The 27,968-nt window shown below is 43.7% G+C and overlaps 1 protein-coding gene across 1 annotated transcript; it reads right to left on the reverse strand.

Moving 5' to 3' along the window:
- Positions 1-585: 585 nt before the first annotated feature.
- Positions 586-27,684, reverse strand: LOC122941999. Its single transcript, XM_044299493.1, has 2 exons — positions 27,399-27,684; positions 586-923 (listed from the first exon to the last, which is right to left on the reverse strand). The coding sequence occupies exons 1-2, from the start codon at positions 27,682-27,684 to the stop codon at positions 586-588; spliced, it is 624 nt and encodes a 207-aa protein (XP_044155428.1).
- Positions 27,685-27,968: the final 284 nt, after the last annotated feature.

Consider the following 27,968-nt stretch of genomic DNA (forward strand, 5'->3'; position numbering starts at 1 on the left):
GTTTATGGGTGGGTCTAGGGCATTCCCGAGTGGGGTTTATATGCCCCAATTTTACCAACTCAAATGTTGGTAAGTATGGACATATGGGACAGATTTATAAAAGAAAAATGCATTTGATGCCCATATCAACCAATCAGAGCTCAGCTTTCATTTTTTTTAACATGCTCTGATAATTCAGAAGCTGTACTGATTGTTTGTTATCTCAATAAGGACAGTTTTACTTTTAGACATAGCTAATTGCTGGAGGAAGATTATTGCTTAGGCTGGCCCTCATGCTTTACTACACATTCTTAATGGCCCATTTACAGGACGTTATAACTTTGCAATTGTTTTTGGCCTGTAATATATCATTCAGCTGGCTTTGCCCCCCCCCCCCCTCCTTAAATCAGCCCTTTTAAAGGACTTTCTTTTTATTATATACTGAGATGGTGACCTAACAACGACTCCAAATGGATCACACAGTAGAACATGGATAAGCCGGCTTCAGGCGTGCGTGAGATGGAGAAACAGTCACCATTGTCTGAATACTGTGTATATGAATATTGATTCATTAGCATTGTCATTCTGTTCTTTAACCACTAGATGTCACTGTTTCTTAACACAGCTAACATGTACAAGTGTTTGAATATTCATAGGAGGTGGGGTTGGAGAAGAACCAGGAAGCTGCCTCTGCCTCCATCTTGAGAGGAACAGAGAAGGACTGTGTGGTACAGAACCTGGTCGCATCCAGGCGTCAGGGAGTCCTGGAGTGATCGGCGTTGCAGCTGAAGGAGGCTGATTCCAGTCCAAGTCCCAGGGTCTGTCCATAGGAAGAGGATTGTTTCCAGGAAAGCTGTTAGAAGCTGTGGAACAAAACGCTATCTTCTCTAGAAGGCCGGATGTGTGCTGAAGTACCTTGCTGCTTTCCATGTTAACAACATCATCTGATGAAAAAAAAAAAGGGTCGGTAAGACAGCTCGTGCTCGCACCTCAATATAGGATTGGTGCCTAAACACTAGAGACTGAGATCAAACCTGCCGGTAGTTAGTGTTGCTGAGTGGCAGGCTACCAAGAATTGCTGCTTGTTTATCATAAGGATTTCACCATAATCTACAGTTACCCCAGCGTGTTTATCGAAAGTGATATATATATTAGGCACGTGTCACATTTCAGTTTGGGGAAAGGGAGGGGGAAATCACTGTATAGTCTGGTAAGATTGTAAAATGCTGTGTCGCACCGCGGGCTTGCCTGTATCTCACACACACACACACGTTTGTTCCTGTTCTTCAGGGTAATAACAGGTTTGGCGAGGCAGAGTTAGCTCTGCTTGCAGTAGGTAAATTGCCAAGTGTTTTCTGGCTACCATCAGAGGGCGCCATGCTGTGCGACACAGAGGTCTCAGCTTTCGTGCTGAGTGTATGTAATCTGATTTTATGTTCTCTGCATTTGGGAGTGTGCTTGATATCCCGTTATAGTAAAGAGCCTGTTTTACAAAAGCTGGTGTCAGTGTCGCTTTCATTCGTTCGTGACTTTGCTGTATTCTGGGGAGCCCACCCCGGTACACGGCTTACAGGTGCACCACCAATGAGGCCAGGTTAGGCGATCACCTCAAGCAGCACCAGGTAGGGGCACGAGAGGGGCAGCCGAAGGGCCATGAGCTGAAGGGAAGGGCTTAGGTTATGAAATTGGCATTGGGGAGGGAGGGGCAACTTAGGCTGCAGAAAGTCTAGGTGCACCCCTAGCTGGCTTTTTATCTGTTTCACTAACAAGCAAGTTAGGCCATGATGGGAATTTACCATGAGGGGAATATTTGAACTCAGTTTTGCTTGAATCTGTTTTGGTGTACTTTATGCCACATTACACTTTTGTCTAGAAAAGCTGCTGCAGTTTTCCTACTCCTGATAAAAAGAAATCCAGCACTGCGTCTGGATAAAACAATTCTATATTGGTCACTGCATAAAAAGATCCATAAAGTGTAAATTCACATGCTACGTGTTTCAGACGAACGTATGTCGCCCATCACCATGGAATAAACGTACCGTGTGCAAACAGACATCTAACCCTTAGGATACTGGAGGTTTTTTCGTTTTCATTTTTCTTCCCTATCTACATTGAGCCATAATTGTTATATATCCATTCACACAGCTGTATGAGGGCTTATTTTTTGCGGGACAAGTTGTACTTTATAATGCCACCATTTAATATGTAGTGGGAAGCGAGAAAAAAACTCCAAATGTGGTGGAATTGGAAAAAACACAATTCCTCCACCGTTTTACGGGTTTTGTTCCCGCGGCATTCCGTTTGCAGCAAAACTGACCCATGCCCTTAATTCTCTGGGTCAGTACAATTACAACGATACCTTATATGTATAGTTTTTTTTTATGTCTAAATAGTGTAAAAATAAATTAAAACTTTGAAATAAAACATTTACATCACCATATTCTGATCCTCAGAATTTTTTTATAGTTATATCTACTGAGCTGTGTGGGGCTCATTTTTTGCGGGACAATCTGTCCTTTTATTGATACCATTTTGGAGTGTGTGTGACTTTTTGATCACATTTTATCACTTTTTTGGGGTAAGAGAAGCAATGAAAACATGGCAAATTGGCCATTTTGACCCTTTTTTCTGTTACGCCATTCACCATATTGGAAAAATATTTTTGCGTTGCGGTGATACCGATGATGTTTATACTTTTTGCTATTTAGTTTTTTTTTTTATTATACGGAATAAGGGTGATTTAAACTTTTATATTTTTTTACATTTTTATATTTTTTTTTTACTTTTTTGTAGTCATTTTGACGATTGTATTTGAATGTATAAAAATCAATTTTTTTATTTTTTTATTTTGGACAATCATGGATTTTTAAAATGCATTTATTATTGACTATTGCTCAAATCTTATGTTTGCCTGACACCTGGTGGCCAAAATAGGAATTGGAGCATGAATGCCTTCAGCCTCTTCTGCAAGGCCGAGCGCATTTAAATCAATTACTGTCATCTTCACTGGCCACAGAGGATGCCGGTAACAACCCCGGAAGCACGATCTTCTGGGTTTTTGCCATTTAGATGTCGTGATCTCACTTGATCACGGCATCTAAAGGCTTTAATTACTGTGATCGGTATTATTGCCGATCACGGTATTTAGCCGCAGGTCTCTGCTGTTAGAAACAGCAGAAACCTGCCGGCTATGACGCCCGCTGCAAGAGTTAATAGACAGAACCTGGGAGGGTCCGATATTATTGGACCATTTCTGGAGCGGCTTAAGTGAGATTGCTACTTTCTTGTGACTTCACATTTGGGCATTTTTGACAACAGTCTAAAAATAAAAGATAGGATTATTTTATTAAAAATAAAAGAAAGCATGAGTGTTTAGTGTCAAATGTATTTTATTATTGTGGCATGCTTGCCTAAAGTCAGAAAATTTTAATTTTGTGTAAATTTTGCATATGTCAGGATTTCCAACTTTTCAAACACTGTCTACGCTCAAAACTGGCATAAATGTATGAATTAATGTAGGCTAAAGTCTGCAGTTCTGTTCTATGCTGTGGGGACACCATGGTTAGCAAGAATTTCATCCATATATCAGGGGCAATGCTGGCTACCAGTTAGACAGGCTTATTCTAGAGTTACAGTGATATATAATTTTGATCCATATTACTCTTCATTTATCAGAGCTATATTTTTCACAGCAAAGTATAAAAAACTGCAATATAAAGCAATGGCATTTTATGGCAACTTATTATTGTATCAGTGTGAAGAATGCGCTCTTAGAGTCTTGACATAATGGCGTCATTACACTTGAGGTCTGGCAGAGACACACAGCATTATAAATCATTATGATGTTGTGCGGTCCAGTCAAAGGAGCAGAGTTTGCTATGGTAATTTACCCTCCCACGCGGAGCATGTAACACGCTTGTCTGAAATTGGCCTCACCATGCAGTTTTCTTTCAGGTGTATCTAGCTCCTTTTAACTACAATGAGTTGTGTCTTAATTCAAAATTCACATTTCATCTTAATTAACCTGGGTGACACAGTGAGATGGATGCTGGATCATTGTTAGACAGGTCTAAATATGCAATTGTTGCAGGACCTCATTGGCCAGCTGAACACACCAATACATCCACATGATCTGATTGGTCTTCTCTGCTGTTCAACTCTTTATCTTTTCAGTTTGGTTATTCAAGTAGGTTTATCGATACAGAAGTTATTCGTGTTTTCACCATAGTTGCCAACTAGAATTTTTCTTTTTTATGGAAACTTTATTCCAAAATCATGGACGACCAACATTTTTTAACAGCCATGAAGCAGAAATAGAGTACTTGAACTGAGACTTGGAGCAATACAATGCAGAGCTGTGAACATACTGCAATAGTGGTAAACCGGACAGACTGCCATCAGGACCAGACAGGAACCTACGTGGCAGGCAGACTGACTTCAGGACTGAATAGGAACCCACAATGCAGATAGACTAGCATCAGGACCTGCACAGGCCGGCAGACCAGCACAAGGACACATTGACACTACACCACCCAGTGAGCCAAACAGCAAGGAATATATAACAGAAGCTGAGTAACACACTAGGAACTACTGAATCACACCAGGAGTAGAGATGAACCCTTGCATTGCTGCAGAATGAGGTGAGATTCCAATCTCACCAATAAACACATGTTTAACCCATGGAAATAGGGCATGTCCTTCGAAATGAGGTACAGGATACAGTATAGAGTCAGGGTACAGGATGTGTAATACCCCAAAACACCCTGCTACTGTCTCTAATGGATTAACCATAATGTCATCTGTGTACTTATTCCTTTGTCAACGTGCATTTATAATATTACTATGTAACTGTTATGTTCATGTAATGTGCCTGGTTTGCCAGCAGAGGGCAGCGTAGACGCATAGAGATCCTTAGGCCTCTTTCACACTTGCGTTGTCCGGATCCGGCGTGTACTCCACTTGCCGGAATTACACGCCGGATCCGGAAAAACGCAAGTGTACTAAAAGCATTTGAAGACGGATCCGTCTTTAAAATGCTTTCAGTGTTACTATGGCAGCCAGGACGCTATTAAAGTCCTGGTTGCCATAGTAGGAGCGGGGAGCGGGGGAGCAGTATACTTACAGTCCGCGCGGCTCCCGGGGCGCTCCAGAGTGACGTCAGAGCGCCCCATGCGCATGGATGACGTGCCATGCGATCACGTGATCCATGCGCTTGGGGCGCCCTGACGTCACTCTGGAGCGCCCCGGGAGCCGCACGGACGGTAAGTATACTGCTCCCCACTACACTTTACCATGGCTGCCAGGACTTTAGCGTCCCGGCAGCCATGGTAACCATTCATAAAAAGCAAAACGTCGGATCCGGCAATGCATGCTGCGGTATTTTCTCCGGCCAAAAAACGTTCCGTTCCGGAACTGAAGACATCCTGATGCATCCTGAACGGATTTCACTCCATTCAGAATGCATTAGGATAAAACTGATCAGGATTCTTCCGGCATAGAGCCCCGACGACGGAACTCTATGCCGGAAGAAAAGAACGCAGGTGTGAAAGAGCCCTTAGATAGAATGGAACTTACCATTCCATTCTACCCCTTTTTGGCAGAACTGGGCCAGTCCTATTTCCTACCTAAGTGAGAGGTTGCTGCTCTAGTTTTTTCCAGTCTGAACTAGACAGTGGAGCTGAAAAGATGTGCTAAGATGTCCTGCAGCAGGAGTCTCTCCAGAGGGAAGCCGCTCATAGAGCACCAGAGACTCCTTACAGATCTACAGACAGAGTGTCAGCAGCCAAAAGCACCCCACTCCACAGATAGAGAATAGACTGAAAGTCCAGCTGCCAGAATAGAGCCGTGTTTACCACAGCAGAGTATTCATTTCAAGTTTGCCTGACAGTTTACGCCAAAACCTGATGGAACCAAGAGAAAGCCTAAATATTGTTTGGATGCAAGTATACTCAAGTAAAGCTGTTGAACTTTATAAGAGTCTAGACTAGACTTATTCTCGACCTCCCCCTTTACTCATCCCTTTTATTGCTTCAGTGCCTAACTCTGGGTAGTGATGGTTTACAGATAGGAGCAACATGACACACAGAAAATTATTGAGGCCCCACCACACCACTCTGTATTCCGATTAATCTGGGACACGATTGGCCCTGGAGGCAGGGCTGGTGCAACCATATAAGCGAGCGCCGGCCTGCTGGGGGAGCCCTGGTGGACTCCCCCTGACTAGGGCTGCAGACCTGGGCGAGCGGCTCTTGAGCCGCCCCCAGCACCGTTACAGGGGGGCCAGGAGGTGGAGGTCCTTCTTAAATATGGCAGAGCAGGCATCTGCTTACCCTGATGGCAGGTGCCTGCTCTGCAAGTAAATTACCGGAGGAAAGGAGGCGGGCAGCAAGGGAGGCTGTTCTAGCAGCTCCCCACTCCTCCCTCGTGCGCCCTCTGTGATGCCGGAATATGATGTCATTCCGGTCCAGGTGTAACGTTATACTTCCCTACTTCGTGAGCTTTCCCTGCCCTCGTCACTTCCGGTCGCGCCGGACATGACGTGAGGAGGTGTGCAGCCCCGCGCAGGCGCACAACGACGGGTTAGGGAAATTTAACAGCATGCGCTGGGAGCCTCGCCGGCCGTTAGGGTAGGGAAAAATTACGTACGGGCCAGTGCTTTTTTCCTACCATAACCGCTGGTGACGCTCCCAGCGTTTGCGCAGTGAGTGACATGAGGGGGCGGCAAAATGGATCTTTGCCTAGGACGGCAAAAATCCTTGCACCGGCCCTGCCTGGAGGGAAGCACGTTGCAGATGCAGGCACAAGATCATAGGTTTATACCTCAAGGGACCCTTCCCTGCAAAAGCAATCCCAAAGGGTATTAAGGGTGCAAGTTCCAGGATCAGAGCTTACATACAGGATGCAGGCCTAGCATGACAGCAATATGTGGAGCTAAAATAGTGCACCCATAGACTTCCATGGGAACCGACTTTACCTCCTTATAGATTTATATATGTTAATTGACACACTGAAGGCTATTCCATGGGATAAATGAGATCTGAGAGACCGGAAACAGTGCCACTCGTGCCCATGGCTGGTGTCTGGTATTACAGCTGAAATCTATTAATTTGAATGGGATTCATTCTCAGCCACAATAGCCCACGTACATTCCCTTTAATGAATATTCTACATAATGTGTAATGCTAAAAGGAATATCAATGGACCAGACTGGCTGAAATATGTTATGTTCTATGTTTAGCACTGGGTTATTTTTAACCCAATATCCCCATCCGTACAGACTGGAGTCTGTGGGGGTGACTATTCTCTGTAATTCTACTGCTAAGTTTGGGGGCGAGAGCAGCCAACGTCACGTTACGGTCATGCTTTACTGTAAGACATAAACCAAAGTTTATGTTTCATAAAGGAGTATAACTTTGAGACATACTCGCCTAACAGGTTGGATGGCTTTACGGAGCCATCTTCGATCTACCATAAAAAAATTCATAAATGAACCAGTTATCCAGTAATTGGAAAAAAATGCCAGCAATTTGGATAGAAATATAATTAGAATGTATTTTTGTTTGGCGTGAAGGTACCCCTGGATACTTTTGTAATATTTTTACAACCTACAACATGGTTGCATAGCGTCAAAAGCGTTCACATGGCTGAACTTGTGGCTTATTATAGTGAGGCAGGTTATTTTTTGTCCACCTAAAAATAGGATTGCTATTTATGAATTATATATATATATATATATATATATATATATATCTATATCCTTTCAATGGCATTTCCCATAACCCATTTGCCTGCATACTATATTTAGCAGGTAGAAGAGATTTACTGTTAGTACCAGGTCTTTTCTGATGTCTGTATAATGACTTCAACAATGCTAATCCAGATTTCAACATCCTCTCAGTGATGTGGAAGTCCAGACAATCATAAAGATTTTTGGTCATCTTTGTCATTAATATTACAAACATTGGGACATACTTAAAATATACAGTATATGGCAGACGATGTAGGATGTTGCCTAAAGCCATGAGATGCCTAGTTTAGTGGTAAATAATCATGTCAATTGGGTTTTCTAGGTAAAATACAAAAAAATTCAATGCCCATGGAATGACAGCTATGCACATTTTCTCTATCACCACTATATTGATGAAATAAGGCCATCTGTTTGAGAAGACCACCACTGATCAAGAAAAGGACAATATATTTCACCTATTTAATTTGATGTTTGTGTGTGTTGTTAAAAGATATCGACAGTATCCCCCCCCCCCATAACGTGACCTCTACAGCATCCGCCCCCTTAATAGTGACCTCCACGGCACCCCACCCCTTAACACTGACCCCTCCAGTGATTGCTGCTGCCTCCTCATAGCTCAGCAAGGACAGTGGAGCACATTGGATAGTGGCTGTGCTTGGTATTGCAGCTCTGCCGATTCAGTTAAATGGTGCTGAGCTGCGCTTAGGCCATGTGATTGATGAATGTAATCTCACATGGTCTAGAAAGAGGCCTAAGCACCCATAGAGAACTACAGCCTCTTCGTACAGCTGATCGGCAGGGTCACAGGAGTCAGACCCCTGCTGATCTCACATTGATGACCTATACTAAGGATAGGTCATCAATATGTCAATTTTGGAAAATCCCTTTAATAATATGAACCCCCCCCCCCCAAAAAAAAGACGTAGATGTCCGGATACTTCATTGTCAGCAGTGTTCTCCTTGCTTTCTTATAAATACAACTAACAAGCCAGAGTATATTCTTAATTTACCGAATCTGCTGATTCCAAGCATTCGCACAATACACATTCTACTGATATTATATGGCCAAATTAAAAGGTTTCTTCAGGAATGATTGAAAATTGCTGCCTGTAAACTCTCCTAGAATATTAATCGGACAGGTAGCATCTCACTGCAGAGCTGCCGAGGATTGGTAAGAGGAGGCGGTGGGGCCTCCCTATAGACTATGCTCCTACTCTTACCTTCATCTTACAGCACTTAGCGCTCCTGTCAGGTTGCTCAGCCTGACAGTTCATCGTAGGCGAGCTCTCTTCTTTACTAACTAGTGTAGAGTAGGAACTCTTCTGTACAATAGAGAGGATTGATGTGATCCAAGTGATTCAAGAGCTGCTTCTCTCTGTTGTTATCAATAAAAAAGAAAATGGGTCCACAAAATATTTCACAGCCCTTAAAATGTATCCAGCTCTAGTAAGGAATATGAATCTCTCACTTTTTAGCCCCAGGTCACTAGCATAAGCACAAGCTGTATGTACATTTATGGAGTTTCTTTTCAAAAATTTTGAAGGGTTAATGTCATGTAGTGTATTTTCCATAAGCTATTTGTCAGGATTGTGCACAATGGGGGCCCATATGACCTTGTATGTGACTGTAAGGGGGAACTCTGCTTCCATCCTCGCTTTTTACACTTGCCTAATGCATTAAGCTACTTAGGCCTGAAGCAACCTCCAAATATGTTCATACATCTACACACAGTGCTGCCACCATCCGTCAGTACAGAAGATGGAACTCCCTGGTTACAGACACACAGAACTCTCAAGGACACACTGTGTTCTAGCATACTACGACAGGCAAACCTGACCTTCAATAGTAACACAGCAAAGCGGTACTTAGAGGGTGTGGGTACCTTTACAGCAGCAAGGAACAAATGAATAAATTTAACATTCAATATTCAAAAAGGTAAAGTGCTAACAGGTTACAAAAAGATGATATAAAAGGACATACAGACAACCAAACAATACAGAAATAAAAGGGATAAAATAATAATTCATATAGCAATTAGATTGGTGGGGAGAGAACAGCTGGGAGAACAGTGGAAAGTTGGCCAGATCTAAAATTTTGGTGCATCTCCGGAGATCTGCACCTTTTGTGGTTTACAGTGTGCAATTTTTTTACGGGTCTTAGCCAGCCCCCCTTCACCTTCTTCTTAGTCATGTGACTGGAGGCTGGCTAATTACATGCAAAAAGTGGAAGGTTTTATGGCATAACTCTAATGTGAGTCAAAAACTTGTAGGCATATCTGGGAAAGTTAAAGGGAACCTGTCATCAACTTTATGCTACCCACACTAACGGCAGAATAAAGTAGAGACAAGTGAGTTGATTTCAGAGGTCTGTCATTTAGAAGTTAAGTGGTTGCCGAGAACCAACATCACAATCATTGAAGACTGGGCCTGGAAAAGAGTCCCGGCCACCTGAGAAGAGTCCTGGTTATTCATGAATTCTTGTTCTTCCTGCCCACCTGCTGGTGACTGACAGGCTTCTACCTAGTTGTCTCCCTTTCTCCCTAGGACTCCAAAAAAACTAACAATCATCAGCAGATGGGTGAGAGAGCAGGAGATTATGGATAACCAGGACTCTTCTCAGGTAGATTTGACTCTTTTCAAGGCCTGGGCTGCAATGATTATGACGCTGGTTCTCGGCAACCACTGACTTTTAGCTCATGAGTGACACACCGCTGACATCAGCATTTCTGTCACTAATTTATGGTGCCTCAGTGAGGTCAGCATAAAGGTAATGACAGGTTCCCTTTTATGTGACTGGCAAGTTTTACAGGATATATTTACTGACACAGACATGCCAAATAGAAATATGAAATAGTATTTATTATTATTAATAATATTTTTTCAACTAATATGTAATTTGGTAGGTTTCCTAAGGCCGAAAATTATGGCGAAAGACACCAAAGAAGCACCCAAGTTCCCTAATAATAAGAACTAAAGTCATTTATTACAAAACATGAGCTATGACAATGCTGTTTTGAAGTATATATTCTGGTCTATTGATATATACAACAACATTTTGTGGCCTGGAGAATACCCGCTGTGGCATGCATTCATTCTGTTAGCATCTCTTCATTACCTGGGAAAGCAGTCCAGTTTGGCCCTTTTTTAATATTCCATTAGCACCTCTGTGATAACTGACAAGCAGTACAGTTGGTCTTTCGTCTGCCAGAAACTTTAATTGCCCCCAGTGTACAACATCCTGTGTCTAATAAGCTCTCAACTGTTCCAGGAAAAATGTCCTCAAAATCCATAACTCATAACACTTGTGGATACCTTGAAAGCTGGTTTGATTTCTTTTAGATATAATCGTCATAAGGATTTGTTGTCTGGTTGCCATTTGCCAATTACCGTAATGACTTCACCGGTAGGCTTGAAGTGTTCATTTGTCTTTCCTGTGGCTTTGGAATTTTTTCTTCATTATAATTTCGGGTTTACAAATCATTCAAATTTTCATGTAATTTTATTGGCCCTTCATATAGCCTTCCTAATTTCAATATTAAGAAGAAATAATAATAATAATTAATGCATATTATGAAAATGTTCAGGACTACTCACCTTGTATATTCAGTATCCAACCCATTGTGGTTATTCCCTTTAAAGGAATATAAACAGTTACAGTTTAATTCTCTTTTTGCCTACAGAAATCATATAAAGAGGATGTAGAAAATATGTCTTTTTTTAGGAAAAATCCACCCAGGCTTCCAGCCAAACCAGAACTCCATGATTGGATTCTAAAATAAAGTTGTAGGGTGTTTCACAATGTCTGCTGCTTACAGGCCGCTGAGTTATTGTTATTAATAGTGTTTTGCTGCACATGCCACTCTACAGTCTGCGGGGTGCCTCTGTTTATTATCCTGGCATTATAATTGTTTTCCTTGTTTTAGTGCTTTTCAGTATAGTGGTCCAGTGCCAGCATTGTAGACAGACACCTAGGCTCCGTATACTGACTCGTGTGCTTTGTTTGTTTTGCTGTTGATATCACAAATATATTTATGTTGTTTTAATTTTGTGTAAAAAATGTATTATTTTTAATTTGAACAATTGTTGCAATTATTTATTTGAGAAATGTGCAACTCTGTCGTTCTTTTCAGTATGTTAAGAGCTTGTTCCGTTATTTTATCTTTTTTTAAGATGTGTTTGTACCTATTGCTTTATTACAACCATTGTGTGAACATGTCAAGGTATATTTATGTAGAAATATTGCTTTTTAGAAAAGAATTCCTCTATAATATGGCACCATTGTGCTGCACCATGTCAATACCTGGAAATGATTGGTTAAGGCAGTGTTTCCCAACCAGTGTGCCTCCAGACAGACTCTGTGCACATGGTTCTGCCTTAAAGGGAACCTGTCTTTAACTTTATGCTAATCTCACTGAGGACAGCATAAAATGGTGACAGAAATGCTGATTTCAGCGGTGTGTCACTCATGAGTTAAAAGTAAGTGGTTGCTGAGAACCAGCATCATAATCATTGCAGCCCAGGCCTGGAAAAGAGTCAAATCTCCCTGAGAAGAGTCCTGGTTATTCCTAATCTCCTGCTCTCCTCGTCCAACTGCTGATGATTGGCAGTTCTCTCCTAGAGAGAAAGGGAGAAAACTAGGTAGAAGACTGACAATCATCAGCAGGTGGGCAGGAATTTATGACTAACCATGACTCTTCTCAGGCGGCTGTGACTTTTCCAGGCCCGGCCTGCAATGATTTTGATGTTGGTTCTCGGCAACCACTTACTTTTAACTTTTAAATGACAGACCGCTGAAATCAACTCACCTGTCTCTATCTTATTCTGCCGTTAGTATGGGTAGCATAAAGTTGATGACAGGTTCCCTTTAAGGACCTCTTAAGAACATGTTTTAGCAGTTTCCTGTTAACAACCTCCTGAAAGATTTATCTACAGCTGATTTTAAACATGCCATACACTTTAGGGCTCTTTCACACCTGCGTTATTGTCTTCCGGCATAGAGTTCCGTCGTCGGGGCTCTATGCCGGAAGAATCCTGATCAGGATTATCCTAATGCATTCTGAATGGAGAGAAATCCATTCAGGATGCATCAGGATGTCTTCAGTTCCGGAACGGAACGTTTTTTGGCCGGAGAAAATACTGCAGCATGCTGCGCTTTTTGCTCCGGCCAAAAAAACTGAAGACTTGCCGCAAGGCCGGATCCGGAATGAATGCCCATTGAAAGGCATTGATCCGGATACGGCCTTAAGCTAAACGTCGTTTCGGCGCATTGCCGGATCCGACGTTTAGCTTTTTCTCAATGGTTACCATGGCTGCCGGGACGCTAAAGTCCTGGCAGCCATGGTAAAGTGTAGCGGGGAGCGGGGGAGCAGTATACTTACCGTCCGTGCGGCTCCCGGGGCGCTCCAGAGTGACGTCAGGGCGCCCCAAGCGCATGGATCACGTGATCGCATGGCACGTCATCCATGCGCATGGGGCGCTCTGACGTCATTCTGGAGGGCCCCGGGAGCCGCACGGATGGTAAGTATACCGCTCCCCCGCTCCCCGCTCCTACTATGGCAACCAGGACTTTAATAGTCCTGGGTGCCATAGTAACACTGAAAGCATTTGTGCTTTCAGTACACTTGCGTTTTTCCGGATCCGACGTGTAATTCCGGTAAGTGGAGTACACGCCGGATCCGGACAACGCAAGTGTGAAAGAGGCCTAAGATGTCAGCCTAAAGTTCATTTGCCTGACTAGTATTGCTAAGCTTGGCCGAATGTGTATGTATTGTCAATAGGCAGAGAGTAGAAAGTCACTGTCAGACACCTCTGGTGTTGGATTATTTGACATGTCTGACCAGTGGCTACATAGAGAAGTAAGGGCCCCATAACAAGGATCAAACCAGGACCCCCACACAGGGCAGAAAGGTTTCCACCTAAAGCCCTTTCAATGACCCTTGGACCATTTTTTCCACTGGCTCATTTGCTAAAAGTTGTTCCTTTAGAGGGTAGAGTCCTGACCAAGTTTTTACTACCAGTAGAAGAGGGGATGATCCCTACTGGGCCCCCTCTTGCCCTAGGCCCCACAGTATGGTCTACCACTATGGTAGTTACGCCTCTGTGTCTGACCCTTCTTTCCTCTGACATCTGGGGCAAATTACAATGCCACCGTACACATTTGATGGCAAGCCAGGGTTGAGCTGAAAGGTTGAGCCGAATTTCATCTAATGTGCAAGGCCAGCTTTAACAGACAACGAATTCAAGCTTTGTGAGGCTATGTTCATATCTGCTCTGTTTCTCTGCCAGAACAATGGATTACTTTTAGTGTAGATGTGAACCTACCCTAAACAGCCAGACAATTAGGAATGTTCACTGACTGAAATAAGCACTTTGATTTTTATCCAACAAGCATAACTTGGGATCTTCATTAGATTACAGCAAAACCTATATAAAGCAGCATATAGGTGCTACACGTATGTGTTCTGAGAATAAACTACCGGTTATCTCAATCACGAATTCCGGAGTTTTGGGTCATTGCCAGGGAAGTGTTGGCTGTTATGGGGGATCTCTTTTTATTGCCATCTGCACAGCACAAATGATAGATGATCACCTTATGATGAGCACCTTCTTCATAGCACTGTTTGATGGATAATCAAAAGTGTATATATATATATTTATTTCTTTTTTTTTCTGCTAGTTGTTATTGTATATACTTGTTTTAACTTTTTACAAGTTTCTGTCAAAGCTATGTGGGTACACTCCCTGAATAGACACGAGAGCCATTTGTTTGCCCTTGGCTACTGTATGTCCTGTTTCACTGAAAACTCCTGTGAGAGACTACATTCATCATGGGCAATCATTGAGGAACATCTGTCATCTGTTTGCAGTGAAACAGCCTTTCTCTCTTCTTTGTATGTTTTAGATAAAGGGTATTCTTCACCTACAGGTGAGCTCTTCGGTTGACCTAGGACACATCTGTATGTGATCTATGGTGCTTTTGTGTCTTTTAGAGATAAGCATATGCCTGAATATGACATGCCCACTTGATAGCTTAAGCCAGTCACACATAATATAACTGTCTTCCAAATGCTCATTTCTCATTTCGGTATCTCCCGATACCCCACATACCCTTAGCATTGTGAATGAGAGAGGGGAGAAAGCTGCTGTCAGACAGCTCTGGTGGGCAACTTACCTCCCCTATAACTAAAAGATCGTCATGTTGATATCCAGCATGTATGAGCAGCCTGACCCTTCTTTTCCCCAACATCTGGCTTGAGGAGAATCATAAGGTCCTCATACAAATCAGAAGGTCAGGCAATCTATCAAAATTGCGGGGTTTGACCACATACATTGATGGTGTATGGCTAGCTCTAGTTTAGATGTTGTGGGTGAAAAAGGTAGACTAATCCTTCAATGCTGTCATAACTGGATGTTGAGTTTTGGCACCTCTACAATATCTCTCTTTATAACGAATGCTTAGTGTATAGTTAAAATGGTTGTCTGCTTTGAGCAATGCCTTTTTGTTACAAATGCAAATGTGTCTGATGAAGAAGGGAGACCCCCCCCCCCCCTTGAAATGCGATACCCTGCTTATTTTTTGCATATATTTTTTAAACTAAAGTCCACTTTTATTATTTGCCACCCCCAATTCCACTTTTTTATTTTGTGTTTTTGCCATTTTTGTTACAAGGGGGCCTTTAAGATAAAATGATCACATGGTGTCCTTCACGGGAAAATTACATAGCGAGTCTTTCATTCCCTTACAAGAAATAAAGAATTACACAATGTTCATTGAAGTCTAGGGATTATCCATGTAAAGCATGGACATGCTGGGTCCTCCAGAGAGAGTGAGATAATATTTGCAGCTGCTCAATGCTCTGGCTAATCAGGAAGCCCCATCTATTAAACCAGAGTTCACAACCCAATTAGCTGCTCTATCCCATAAGAATGACCATTATTTTACATATTGAGATATACAAATCCCTATCGCTGTGATATTTTTTACAGAATTTCACGCTACTCCTACCCTAACTTCTCAGCAAGACCTTGAAAAGCCTTGTATTTCCTGTATTTGAACTAGATGAGGAACGTTCTTCTTTTGTTTGCTCACCACTTACTTATTGGAGTATGCGGATTAGGTAAGACCTGCATAATGAGATTGCCTCCACTACTTTTTAATACATCTGTCCACAGGGTAATGTTCTCTTGTTCTTGTATTTTATAATAGTCCTTCCATGGATGCACCTGATCAGAAGAGCTAAGGCTTTTATTCATTGACTATTTAGGTTTCACCATATAACCTAAGGTGAGCAGGCAACCTACCTATGACCAAAAGGCAATTTCTCCACCTACAGGTTTTACAGTAATTTTCTTATCTGAAGTTTATTCTGAAGAATATATTAACTCTTTGCATAAAACAAGAACACATTAATGCAGCAGGACTTTCCTTTGTTGTTTGACTTTTCTTTAAAAAAATGTTAAAGTGGTTGACTGAGCCCAATAGCAATTGTAGATATGGCCTGTAATCTGTTCTGCCTGAAGAAATAAAGCCACTTTCCTAGTACCGCCTTTCCTTATAGCATCCCCTGTAGACCGGAAGTGTGATGTCTAGTGTTGAGGGAACCTTAACTGTAAAGTTTGGGATGTACCGAACTTTACGATTTTTGGTACCCGGACCCAAACCCGAACTTTGCCGGAAAAGTTTGAATTCGGTGTTTGGGCATTTAATAAAGCTTGTTGAAAGGCTGCAGGGCAGCCAATCAACAAGCTTTTAAGCATTGTGCCCTTAGAAGCCATCACAGCCATGCCTACTAATGGCATAGCTGTGATTGGCCGGTGCAACATGTGACCCAGCCTCTATATAAACTAGATCACGTATAGCACCGCCCTATCATCTCTCAGTAGTGAAGGGACAGAAAGCAGGCAGCTGAAGTGAGGGACAGTGTTAGTGCGATTTTTTTGTGGGTGCAATACACCATCTTTGCACTGAAAATTCTCCAGCATCCGTCAGTATTGGTCGTCTTTATTGTAGATCGGCATAACAGTACAAGCTTCAATCTTCACCACCCTCCACCACAGGTTAACATGTTTCAAACTTGGAAGTTCTCAATCATAACCAGTACACCTGCACTGCATACGTGACAGGGAACTTAATATAGTTAATCTGTCTGTTAGTTAGGTGCATGTGATATACCCATTCATTGCGTGAAGTACACCTGCTCTGCATAGGTGACAGGCCTACACGTACTGACTGATGGGTCTGCCCCATTCAACTTCTGGGTCTCCAAATTGGGCACATGGCCTGACCTTGCCCTTTACGCCTTGGAGGTGCTGGCCTGCCCTGCAGCCAGTGTATTGTCCGAACGTGTGTTTAGCACGGCAGGGGGATGATCACAGACAAGTGCAGCCGCCTGTCCACAGCCAATGTAGACAAGCTCCTGTTCATTAAAATGAACCAGGCATGGATTCCACAGGAATTGTCAATGCGATGTGCAGAATAGACAAGTATACCGCCCGCACCCAGCCATTTTTATACTCCAGCGCACTTTCTCTTTGTTTTCTTTTTTACATTTCCCAATGTTTTGGGGTCTTCCCAAATTTATAAAAAAATAATAAAAAATGAAATAACTACAAAAATAGTGTTGGCTACCTCCTCCTCCACCACCGCTTTCACCTACACCGCCATGTCCACCGCCTCCTTAACCTCCTACTCCACTTGGACCTCCGCCTACTAGTTCTTTTTTTTAATTCTAGGTTATTTTAATTCATTTACCTATCCACATTTGTTTGCAGGGCAATTGTCCCTATTTTGCTTCCTTTTGCAGCTCTCTAGCCATTTCTATGACTTTTTAGAGCCATTTTAGTGCCCCAAAGTTCGGGTCCCCATTGACTTTAATGGGATTCGGGATCAAGTTCGGGTCAAGTTCAGGTCTGAACCCGAACTTTGCGGCGAAGTTCGGCCGAACCCGGTGAACCCGAACTGCCAGGTGTTCGCTCAACCCTAGTGATGTCCTATCTGTTATCCTGTGGACTGCTGCAGCAATTTACTGACCTCAGCTGTCACATGCCACTGCTGAGGGCAGTGAATAACGGTAGCAGGCCTTGTGATGACAGACAAGATGTCACACATTTCTGGTCCACAGGGACCAGAAACAGCGGGGACAGGATCCTCAGCTGTGGAATGGAGTTCTGATGACTAGATAAGTGGGTTTATTTCTTTGGGCAGGGCAGATTCCTAGCCCTATCTATAATTGTGGTGGGGGTCGAACACCTTCTTTAGCTTTGCATAATATACACAGAAAATCAATTTCTTGGTTTCTTGAGAAGAGGGCTTTTTCTGAAGCTGCACTATTGCTGTGGTTATGTGAGCTAACAGAAGTGTGGTTATTACTACTACTACTTGACCATAAATAATAATCATAATAAGAAATGGCTAGTATGGTGATGAGAGGGGAGGTCAACAGGTTCCTTTAATGGTGAGACATGGAACCATAAGTCTTTACATCAGCCCTATTTCACCATGATTACACTCCCCGACCAAAGACAGCAAAAGTTTAGATCATTAAGATCTCTACTATAAGATATGTGTTTTTTCAGTATTTTCACTAATGCACATGAATAATGCACACAGTGATGTCACAATGCCAGCTACACCATAGTCATAGCACAGGCACAAAGACAATATACATAGTAATAGCAATGTAATAGATTAACTTAATGAACTTACTTGTTACTTACAGCACCAGAAACCTACACACATTTATGTCACAATAGTGGGGCAATGCGCACAGTTATGCCACAGTACAGAAATAATGCACATAGTGATGTCACATGCGTGAGATAGTTTACACTGTAATGTCATACCACAAGGACAGTCTGCTTAGTAAAGTTATGATGCAGGAATTATACAGTTTAAACTAGTCACTAGCAATAAACACAGAAATGCCACGGCACAATAATAACGCACACAGTGGAATCACAGCACAAGTATACTTTGCACAGGAATGTCACAGCACAGGCACAATACATACAAGGATATCCTAGCATAGGAATATGGCAAACAAAAATGTCACCAAGCACAGAAAAAAAAAATATTATATTACAGCACAGGTATTATGCACATAATAATGTCATAGTACAGAAATAATGCACATAGTAACACAATTAATGCAAAAAGTGAGATATCAGTAGAGGTTTACTGTAGACAGCAGTGACACTAAAATAGGCAAAACGTATCTGTCTTTCTCAGAAAGGATGCTCAGACATATCTTACCATATATATTTTTTCCGTTGCCAAATCTATTCCACCACTATCGCTACAAGAATGACCTATTTAAAAGATAACCTTTAATAAACATAAAATAGGATAAAAACCCCAACCTCTAAATGCAGATTTTTAAATACAGGGGAACATCCAAAATAGCTAAAAGTGACTAGTGAGTTAGTGGTCACTTGCACACAGCTGGAAGTTCAGGTTTCTATACCATGGAATCCAGGCGCCACTGTGTCCCAACCTTGTATAACCTGTAGGCCCTACCATGGTGTTCATCTCCAATGGCAGTGGGTCTTCTTCCAGGTTTCAGTTTATATTTCATTTAGTCATATTTTTTGCCGCAGTTGCTGTGGGTTGAAGGGTAGAGTAGCATGATGGACTGTGCTGTCCCTATTCTCTCCCTATCTTCGGAGTAACCGCCCTGATAAGGGTGCCCCCACTCTATGGAGACTGTCACCTGTAAAGTCACTGGATGACCCTAGAGACATAAATAAAAAGTCCCAACACGTTTTCCCTTTCTGATAATATCAGAATCTTCAGGGAACTATTAAGATTAGCTCAATAGCCCATAATATAGAGCATCCTGATGTTGGGGTACCCCATCCCAATAGAGGTCACATTATAGATACAGGCACTTGATATACGTACAGTGGTCTGGGCAGGAATTTCCCCCACCAGACCTGGCTAAATATACTATTTCCCACCTCTTCCTTCTGCCCTTTTCCCAATAACTGGGTAGTTACCTGTCAAAAATTCCAGGATACTCCCCCATAGAGACACAGGAAGGAGATTACCGACATCTTCCATTCATAACTGCGCATGTCACTTCTTCCATTCTAGTCACTCACTTCAGGGGCAATGTTACACAGCAAGGTGCATGTGTGCCACTGTGCCCTCTAGTGGTCCTTTTTTTAATGAAAGACTGTCTAAGGGCTCATGCACACGACCGTTGTTGTTTTGCGGTCTGCAAATTGTGGATCTGCAAAACACGTATACCGGCCACATGTGCTCCGCATTTTACGGAACAGAACGCCCCTTCTTTAATAAACAGTCTTATTCTTGTCGGTAATGCAGACAATAATAGGACATGTCATAATTTTTTGCGGAACAGACACTTGGACATACGGACACGGAACGCACACTGAGTCATATCCATTTTTTGCGGCCCCATTACAGAAAAAATACGTCAGTGTGCATGAGCCCTTAGGGAGAGTTCACATCACTGTTTAAGGCCTCATGCACACGACAGTTTTTCGGGTCTGCATCCGAGCTGCAGTTTTTGCGGCTCGGGTGCGGACCCATTCACTTCAATGGAGCCGCAACAGATGCGGACAGCATTCCGTGTGCTGTCCGCATCCGTTGCTCCATTCCGAGGACCCGCAAAAAAAAATATAGCATGTCCTATTCTTGTCCGTTTTTGCGGACAAGAATAGGCATGTCTACAATGGGCCGCCCGTTCCGTTCCGCAAATTGCGGAAAGCACACGGGCGGCTTCTGTTTTTTTGAGGATCCGCGGTTTGTGGACCGCAAAAAACGGCACGGTCGTGTGCATGAGGCCATATTCCGTTTTTCTAATCTGTCAGAACAGAAAAAAACTAATATAGCAGGCATGCTCAACCTGCGGCCCTCCAGCTGTTGCAAAACTACAACTCCCAGCATGCCATAAAAGCTGTAGGCTGTCCAGGCATGCTGGGAATTGTAGTTTTGGAGGGCTGCAGGTTGGGCATCCCTGAAATATGGGATCCTGTAAAAAAAAAATGGATTCTGTGCAACAGTAACGCACATTTGGCATCTCTTTTAGCCATTTCCGTCTGTTCACCATGTCGGATCCGTCCTGCGGCTATTTCGCCGTGCCGCCGGACCGCCGCTCTGTCCCCATTGACTATAATGGGGACGGGGCGGAGCTCCGGCGCAGCACGGCGAAAGGCCGCCGGACTAAAATTACTGCATGTCAGGCTTTCTTAGTCCGGCGGCTTTCACCGTGCACCGCCGTGCTGCGCAGGAGCTCCGCCCCCGTCCCCATTATAGTCAATGGGGACGGAGCGGCGGTCCTGCGGCACGGCGAAATAGCCGCGGGACGGATCCGACATGGTGAACAGCCTGTCGGATCCGTCCTGCCGCAAGTGTGAAAGTAGCATTATTAATGCCTACCATTTATAGCACTAGTATTACGTTCCTCTTATTTGACTTCAAGGAAATTAAGGCCACCTCAGGTAGGGTGACAATCTCTGCAGTACTTACTGGTACTCATGTAGTTAGAATCCTTGTCACCTGGGTACTATCACTCAGGTCACTGCTGCTTATCTCTCACCTCCAGCCATCCTCTGCCCTCCTGTGATTAGACAGACGACCTCAATACTTAAGCTTCTCTGTAAACTGCCGTCTGGTCCTTCAAGGAAAGACGGGTGAGCAGGATGTCAATGAAAGAACCCATTTCCTATTTCCATAAATCCGATCAGACAACGTAGTTACATAGTAATGAATCCTGGTATGAGCTATACAGTGCATTTCTGATAGATGGGAGACTCTATATGGTTCTATGCAGAGTCTATTGACGCGGATTTAATTACAAAGGGTTTACTTTATAGTGCATTGCACATAGCGTAATTATTCTGGGCACACTGGGTACCCGGCTCCTGGGATTTTCTACCCATGGTGTATAACATAAGTTTATTAACCCCTCAATTGACCCCTGACTGACACATTGGTGGGCCAGTAAGCGTCAGCAACTTCAGCACTACAGAGGCACCAGTTTAGGAGGGCTTGTCCTGATGGTACGTTTCTTGTGCAAAACTGGTAGTACCAGAAATTGTGGGCATGCAATGGGTGCGTCTAGTATATTCATGCTGTAGATACGTCTCATAATTTTAGAACCAACCTTTGAACAGGCCTACTAAGAATATCTGTATCTGATACAATTGCATGAAGTAAAACGGCCCTCAAAGAACAGATAGGAGAGCCATATTAAAATGTAGGATGGAAACTGGTATAAGCGGGTCCGTATCATGTGATCGCTCTTGTCTCTATTGATTGGCTAAGAAGGGTCAGCATTAATGCAGTGAAGTATGTGAAAGATTTATCAATGGGCAATGAATTAGTAGATCTGCTCTTAACTCTAAACAATAAACATAATGCCAGGTCTGACCTGATCCTGTTTTCATAAATGAGTCACACTCTGCTAGACTCTGAAGCAGTGCCTTTAAGGTGGGCTAATGGGCTATTAAAGGGGTTGCCTTAGAGCCGACAACCCCCGGGGTCCTAAGTTACTAACAGGGGGCGACTTAGAACATAAAGTGGTTCTGGAACAAACCTAGAAGTGGCCTCCATGTTGTAGGCAGATCCAGAAGTCAGAGCAACACAAGTAGGAGGGGACAACACCAGTAGGCGGACTCAGCAGTACCAAAGTTCCGCCAAAGCAGGAACCAAATACCACATTGCAGCACAAAATTCGGCCTCAGCAGAACCAAATACCAGAGTACAGCGTGAAATACTGCCCCAGCATCATAGCATAAGCTGCAATGTTCTGTCCTCTTCATCCTCTAGTTGTCTCTAATTAAGATAAGAAGAAAGAGGCTAAAGAGATGAGATGCAGGCCATAGCACAGAGTTAGTCCTACCATCAGCATGCTGCCTCGTCTTTCAGGGCTACCAAACATCCAGGATAATACAGCACTACATATCTATTGCATAACCAGTGACATTTCCTTTTCCTCATCTTCTCCATTTGGCCCAGTCTGCCAGGACAACTTCTTTCAGCCACATTTTGTCTCTGCAGAGTTTTTTCACACAGACATCTTAGGTTCCTTCACTTTTCCATCATCCTCCCCACTTCTCAACACAAATTCCCCATCCTGGTGCCCCAACATTGTTATCCTGTTGCCAGCCCCAATACTGTGCTGGTTGTGCCCCAAATACCATACTGCAGACAAAATAGTGCTCCCAGTAGTAATAATGCCCTGCTACAGTGGACCCAGTGGACCCCCACAGTAGCTTTTGTAGTATGCTCCCCTAGTGGCTAAAATAACTAACTAAAATATTTCAGTCATGTTTCATGCCGACATCTACGGTGCAGGCCACGCGCCTATTCCAGCCTGTGACCTGAGATGCTTTTGTCCCTGCACTGTGTTTACACTGCCTCATATAGTGGCTTGTAATCTATAAGGGTGAGCAGTAGGGCAAGGACCCACTGGCTTCCATGCCCCTCGGCAAAATTCAACAAAGGACGGCAATGTAGTTGGATTCTGGAGGGAACCTGCAGCTGTCAGCTGGGTGCATAAGCACCCAGGGAATACTGGTGCCATAAGGCGTACCTGGTCTACACAAATATTTTTTTGTTGGTACATGTCAGTGTAATATCCAACATGAATGTGAGGACCCAAGGTTTCCTGCAGAACATTGCCCAAAAGCATCATACTGCACCCACCTGCTTTTTCCCAAGGTTTATCCCGGTACCATCTCTTTTCTAAGTATGGGTCCATATACATACTGTAGGTAGATAAAGTGCCTATATGGAGTGTCGATCAATTACATAACACATTGATTAGTGCTCCTTTACGTGCATTTATATGTAACAATACTCGGGTGTTTTTTCTTTGTAAATATGATCGCTCGTTTTCCCCCTTTTCAGATGTTTCTATTGCAAGCTACAGACAGATGTTTGCTTACATGTGTTGATGTGTCTGACCAACAACAATGATTTTTAGGCCAGTAGACAAGATGTGATGAATGACAAACAAGTGCATGATTCCATGTTGATTGCTGTTCATGTTTACTCTGGCCCACCAGAGTACCAGAAGATCCTGTGGTGGGCTTAGGCTCTAACACCATAGTGGGCCCCAAAGGTCCAGGAGATGGAAAAACGTTGGAAGCTGACTTTGAAGCAAATCCCTTACCTCTAGTGTCTACTTCTTTGATTTAACATTTATTATACTTTATAGATGGTATAAGGATTTGGTCCTGAGAATAATATTCTCTGGTGGACCCAAGGATCCCAGTCCGACACTTCTCTGGGCAATGATTGTAAATGATCATTCATAGCTGTAAAAAAAAATGTGCGGTCAATAACTACATTGTAAAATTCATGGTAAAAGCATGTTCTCTACAGGGGAATTGGCATCATGGCACACTACCACCATGAGGAAACCCAGCCTTAAAGGGGATGGATCAAGATATAAACATCCTTATCCAGTGGATATTTTGTTAAGTATCTGGGGGATCTTCACTGATCAAAAGAATGGAGGTCCTGAATTCCCTGAATAAATGGAGTGGTGGTTAAGCATGCCCACTGACACTCTATTCATCCTCTATGGGACTGCCAGCGGAGTGCTGTACTTGACTCATAGAGAATGAATGGGACTGCTGCTCCATTCATTCAGGGAACTTAGGAGCATCATTCTCATGATCTATGTGGATCCTAGCAATCATGTATCCTGTAGAGGTAATTCACAGTGGCTGTCCTGACTCCAACGCACCCTGAGGCTGTCCAGTGGGTGAAGGGTGCATCCTTTCTTCTCTCGGGGAACACTCTTGACTTTCTGGAGGTTCCTTCCTGATGGTGATTGGGGTGCCCTTGATGTCAGACCAATGGGTGCAAAACAGTAGGGCAGAAGCAAGGGTCAGTGGGAGGATGATGCAGTCAATGAGCAGTCTCGTTGGCTACAATAAATAATGAATTCTCTTTGGTGAATTGACATTGGGAGTAGTAGTAAAAATAGCAGCAATATGTACAGTTTCAAAGTATATCACAGTGTAATTTTTTCTCAGTGGCAGTGCATGAGCAGCAACAATGATGGGAGTGATTCTCTGTGAGTTTTACTCTAAGCTCATTTTGCAATCTTCCCAAATAACCACAGAAGTGCAATTTCGTTCTCATTATTTTTTTCAGCGGTTTCCGGGCTGCGGGGTGAAGATCTCAGATTGGAGATCTAAAACGCTGGTCTTAATAAATGACCCCCTAAGTGCTTTAACAAGAAATCATAACATTTAACTCTGTAGCATGCCTCAGGCAGTGGTGCTTGCAGTAGCATGGACTAGTGAATAGGGCTGAGCTGCTATACCAAACACCGGCGCAATGCAATGTACAGCGCTGTGCTTGGTGAGCAGGCCGCGGCTCTCTCAGGAGCACCGGTGCCTTCTCAAACAGCTAATTGGGGGAAGGGGGGGGGGGGTACCGGGTGTCAGACCCCCACCAATCAGATACTGTAGACCTGTTCAGAGGATAGATGATCAGTATTTAAGTCTCGGAAACCCTTTTAATGAGGCATGCTACAGAGTTAGGGTACTTTCACACTAACGTTTTAGCTTTCCGTTTCTGAGATCAGTCATGGGCTCTCAAAAGCGGCCAAAACAAATTAGTTTTGCCCTAATGCATTCTGAATGGAAAATGATCTGCTCAGAATGCCTCAGTTTGCCTCTGTTCAGTCTCCATTCCGCTCTGCAGCATTTTGCAGCATTTTGCTGTCTGCCTGACGAAGCGAATCCAAATGGCTCAAGAATTGTCCCCTCCCCCAGCTGCCATTCTGATCGTCCATCTTGGAAGACAAACAAAATGGTAATTATCGAAAGTTTTAAAGTCTATCTATCTATCTCTTTCTTTCTCTCTTTCTCTCTATCTATCTATCTATCTATCTATCTATCTATCTATCACTGGGGGGAGCTGATGGCACTGAGAGGGGGAGCTGATGGCACTGGGGGGAGCTGATGGCACTGAGGGGGATGATGGTATGGGGGAGCTGATGGCACTGAGGGGGGCTGATGGCATGGGGGAGCTGATGGGACTGGGGGGAGCTGAAAGCACGGGGGGGCTATTGGCATGGGAGAGCTGATAGCATGTGGGAGCTTATGGCACTGAGGGGGGCTGATGGCATGGGGAGCTGATGGCACTGAGGGGGCTGATGGCATGGGGGTAGCTGATGGCACTGAGGGTGGCTGATGGCATAGGGGAGCTGAAGGCACTGGGGGGGCTGATGGCATGGTGGAGCTGATAGCATGGGGGCGCTTATGGCACTGGGGGGAGCTAATGGCACTGGGGGAGCTGATGGCACTTAGGGGGGCTGATGGCACTGGGGGGAGATGATGGCACTGAGGGGGGACTGATGGCATGGGGGAGCTGATGGCACAGAGGACTAATGGCATTGGAGGGTGATGGCACAGAGGACTGATGGCACGGGGGTCTGATGACATTTTATAAAGGAAAATGTTATTTTTTATTAGTTTTTTTCTTATTAGAGTACTCGATTAATTGTTGGATTAATCAATAGATTACTTAATTACTAAAATAATCGATAGCTGCAGCCCTAATATATATACAAATATAGATAGCTATACAACCTATTTTTTTTCCAAGAAGCCCTGCCCCAGAATCACACCTCTGCTAGACCCCAACAAGACCTCAGATCAGACCCACAATCAGACCTTTGCTCAGACCCTAATGTGAATGACCCCCATTCTGACCTTATTTTAGAGCCCCATGCCTCATATTTGCCACCGTTTTTCTCGTCATACCCCATGCTTCTCATCAGCTGCCATATGCCTCTCCTCAGCCGCCGTGCCTCACATCTGCCATCATGCCCAGGGACGGCTCCAGGTTCATGTGGGCCCTTGGGCGATAATTCTCAGTGGGCCCCCTTGCAACGAGCTTCTCTACTCCAAAGTACTATAAGTTCTTGAAATAAATATTTTATAAATGTGATATCTTCATGTTCATATACAATTTTTAATCTCCCTTTGGTCTTATATTATGTCTCGTACAGATGTCTTCACTATCTGGTTCCGAGGATCTAAGCACACCCAGAAGGAGAAGGCGAATTGCGCAGCAAGTTACAAGCAATGCTCGGAGTTTGAAATACAGTTGTATTCTTTGCATTAATCGATATGTAATTTATTGTAGTCTTCTTCATTATTTGCGGAGGAGGAGCATCGCTTGGGGTTCCTAAGATGGACGCTGGCACTAAGAATGTAATTTTTTATGTTTTTGGGGGGACTGGAAAAAGCGTTTGCTCCCCTCTCCCTCTGAGTGCAAGGGGCTGTCTGAAACAGAGGAGCGTTTGGCCTCTTTGTTTTGGGTAGCCCCCTATGGTCGGAGGGACAACTGTTCTCTCCCTCTTAGTGCAAGGGGCTGTCTGAGACAGAGGAGCATGTGGCCCCTCTGTTTCAGGCAGCCCCCTACGGTCGGAGGTAGCCATAGCATAGTACCTGGATGCAGTATGTATTTTAAGGCCAATTATTAACTTTTTTCCCCCTACAGAACTGCCAGCAGCACTTGAGCACTTGACCCACCTCTTGAGATGGACCCGGAACCGACCGCCACCCTGGATCAGCTTTACAGCCATACTAACCAGTTGAAGTGTCAGACTGCAATAATGACATTTCAGGGAAAAAAAATCTCTTACCTCACCGAGGCCAGGAACCTCAGTGACACTTACCGCCCATCAATGACGACCCCTTGTTCCTTGCTACAGCAGTGCAAGTCATGGCAAGAGTACGGCTTGATAAGGTTCTCCACATTTGGAACGACTTGTCCCCTACTACCACAAATGGCATTGGAGGTCCATCAGTACCTGGCAAAGGTCTCGGTGGTGGCAATCTAAAGTCCTTTGAATACAGGAGGCGTTCCATTGCTGAGTTTTTGAAAGCTATCGAGTTATTTGTCCGCCCATAAGCTCCAATGTCAACAGTGATAAACCGATAATTGGCATCTGCAATGGCCATCAAGATAATTGAAAAGTATTTCTTGTAGTTATAGAATTCAGAGCAGCTTCCGGAAGGTTTTACAATCCTTATGTGTTTCCCATCCACAGCTCCGACACAATTAGGGAATTGGCAGACTTCCAGGAACTTGTCTGCAATCTGAAGCCACTGTTCTGTAGTTGGATGTGGGATGTAATACTCGCGCAATACCTCCCACAAGGCAAGTATCGCAGACCATACTGGAAATCGTCAAATTTCCCATCCGATACTGGTAATGCAGCGATGACAGAATTTCTCCCGTAGCA

Source organism: Bufo gargarizans, chromosome 6 (assembly GCF_014858855.1).
Source record: "Bufo gargarizans isolate SCDJY-AF-19 chromosome 6, ASM1485885v1, whole genome shotgun sequence".
NCBI classification, from domain to species: domain Eukaryota; kingdom Metazoa; phylum Chordata; class Amphibia; order Anura; family Bufonidae; genus Bufo; species Bufo gargarizans.

What these genes read in the sequence shown, in the direction of transcription:
- LOC122941999 (XM_044299493.1), bottom strand. Translation starts at nt 27,684, where the DNA reads ATGGCCATTGCAGATGCCAATTATCGGTTTATCACTGTTGACATTGGA. An exon ending in GGGGTCGTCATTGATGGGCG is followed by an intron (nt 924 to 27,398) that starts GTAAGTGTCACT and finishes TTTTTTCATCAG; the next exon opens with ATGATGTTGTTAACATGGAA.